At 44.9% G+C, this 2,074-nt stretch overlaps 1 protein-coding gene across 1 annotated transcript; it reads left to right on the top strand.

The window, feature by feature from the left end:
* The first annotated feature begins 290 nt into the window (after positions 1 to 290).
* On the top strand, positions 291 to 1,811 carry LOC119738561. The gene is made up of 2 exons (XM_038213468.1): positions 291 to 336; positions 584 to 1,811. Exons 1-2 carry the CDS (start codon positions 326 to 328, stop codon positions 1,377 to 1,379), a joined length of 807 nt encoding a protein of 268 aa, XP_038069396.1. The 5' UTR covers positions 291 to 325; the 3' UTR covers positions 1,380 to 1,811.
* The last annotated feature ends 263 nt before the right edge of the window (positions 1,812 to 2,074 follow it).

Here is a 2,074-nt window from a genome sequence, read left to right as displayed (position 1 = left end):
CCCAAAATTCAGAACGGGGGCACCGGTAGGGCCGCGGGAGGGCTCGCAAGGAACCCCGGATTGGCGGGGGGGGGGTGCCCCTTCACGACGCCCCTCACCCTAAGCTAGACTACCTGCAGGCATGTATATTGACAAAATATCGTTAAGTACAGAAATTCATATTTCAGCTGGCCAATTTTATTCTGAGAAGTGAACTTTGATCCAGATCGGTTCGTCACATGATGGTACAAAGTTCGTCAACGGTATCATCAGGTCAGCAGACGTCTGTGTTAACATTCGGTCATCTAGTACGAAGTATACAGCTTTATGTATAGACTATACACGCATGTTATTAAGGTGAGTTATTTTTTCACAGTTTTATTTCAGTGCTGACGGCGGAACGAACACCGGGACACTCGAACCGTTCGATGCAATTCCATGGTCTTTGAACTTGTATTTAATAAAATAATTTTGGAATCATGAAATTATGAGGAAGTAGCCTATATTAGCCATGCAAAAAGGTTATGTACTAACGCAAAATTTCATTCCTTTCAATCCGAAGAACGAACATATAAACTCGTCAATGTTTTTTTTGTGCCTGCAGCTTAACTTTCAACATGTTGATCACGCATTCTGACGAGCTCCCAGAAATGGCTCTTCCCAACAGCGCCCTCAGCGGTGTTCAGCTAACCAGTGAGAAAGATTACAGCGATTTCACAAGTTACGAAGCGCGAGTCCCTGCCAAGAGTACCGTTTGTTTAAGATCGCCGGACGGCCAGAGTAGCCTGCACTTTTATTACTGCATCAGTGGAAGGGGGAAGTGTCAGGCGACTGCGAATGGAGGCCAGCGTGACGTCTACCCGGACACTGTGGTGGCGCTGTCATCCGATGTGACCTATGAGCTGACGGTGTCAGATGAGGGGGCCATGCGGGTCTTCGTAGTCTACTATCCAGACGTCGAGTTGGCCTACCGCTCGCTGGCAGTGGTGCGAAGCCTGTCAGAGATTGACGGCAGCGAAAGAGACGTCGACTGGGGGAACGGGCACAGCTGGCAGTACCTGCTGCAACCAGATGGCTTTCCCCTGGGTATTCACAAGACGAGATTGTACCCGATGACGTCATCTAAACTGGCCCATCAGCACCACATAGAGAGCGTGTACTACACGTCAGGGAGTGTGACCTACAAATGGCAGGATACCAGCGGCGCTTGGGTAAACCAGAGCTCGAGAATTGATGCAGAGAATGGAACGAACTATCTTCTGAATGAGCACGACAGCCATATACTGGAGAATCATGCGAACATTTCTGACTGTATCTGCATCTTGTACCCCGTCCTCTCGGGAAAGGAAAAACAGATCCTGACCGTGGATGGATACACCGGTTTTGAGGCCACAAATTAACATGTCCCACATAGTGCGATAAAGTGCATTGCTTCACAATATGTTGAGTTGATTTTTTTTATTCTAGGTGGCTCCAAATTTATGTCAAATCTAAATTGCGTCTTGATAGTACAATTCTTTCCCCCAAATGCTCTGATCTTGTTGTAATAAAGGCTAAAACATCGGTGTTTTTAGCGAAGAACTCGGGAACATTATTGATTGACATTTCTGTTGAAGTGAAAGTTTTTAAGTGGCTTGTAAACTTGCCTATTATAATTATTATATAAGGATGGATATACCGGTTTTGAGGCCACAAATTAACATGTCACATAAAGTGCGAAAAAGGGCGTTTGCTTCACTATATTTCAAGTTTTTTTTTTTTTAATACTTTGTACGTGGTTCCAAATTTTTGTTGGTTACAAATTTATGTCAAAATAAACCTTACGTCCAATAGTTCAATTCTTTCCGAAAAATACTATGATCTGGTCATAATAAAAGTTCATGTTTTCGAAATACCCCGGTAGCTATATTAAGGTAGTGTCCATGTCGTATAAGCAACTCCTTATATGGAGATTGGCGCACGCGTTGCGCGTAATGCGCGATGTCGCGCGTAATGCGCGATGTCGCGCAGAACGCAGCTGTGCCGGTGTAGTGAAATTTAGCACTATGAAGATATTGACTCACTGGTAGTATTGCGCATGCCTACGTACGTACAA

Source organism: Patiria miniata, unplaced genomic scaffold (genome assembly GCF_015706575.1).
Source record: "Patiria miniata isolate m_02_andy unplaced genomic scaffold, ASM1570657v1 HiC_scaffold_3, whole genome shotgun sequence".
In the NCBI taxonomy this organism is placed as follows: domain Eukaryota; kingdom Metazoa; phylum Echinodermata; class Asteroidea; order Valvatida; family Asterinidae; genus Patiria; species Patiria miniata.
The sequence above is the reverse complement of the archived record's forward strand: the minus strand, read 5'-3'. Positions and strand labels throughout refer to the sequence as shown.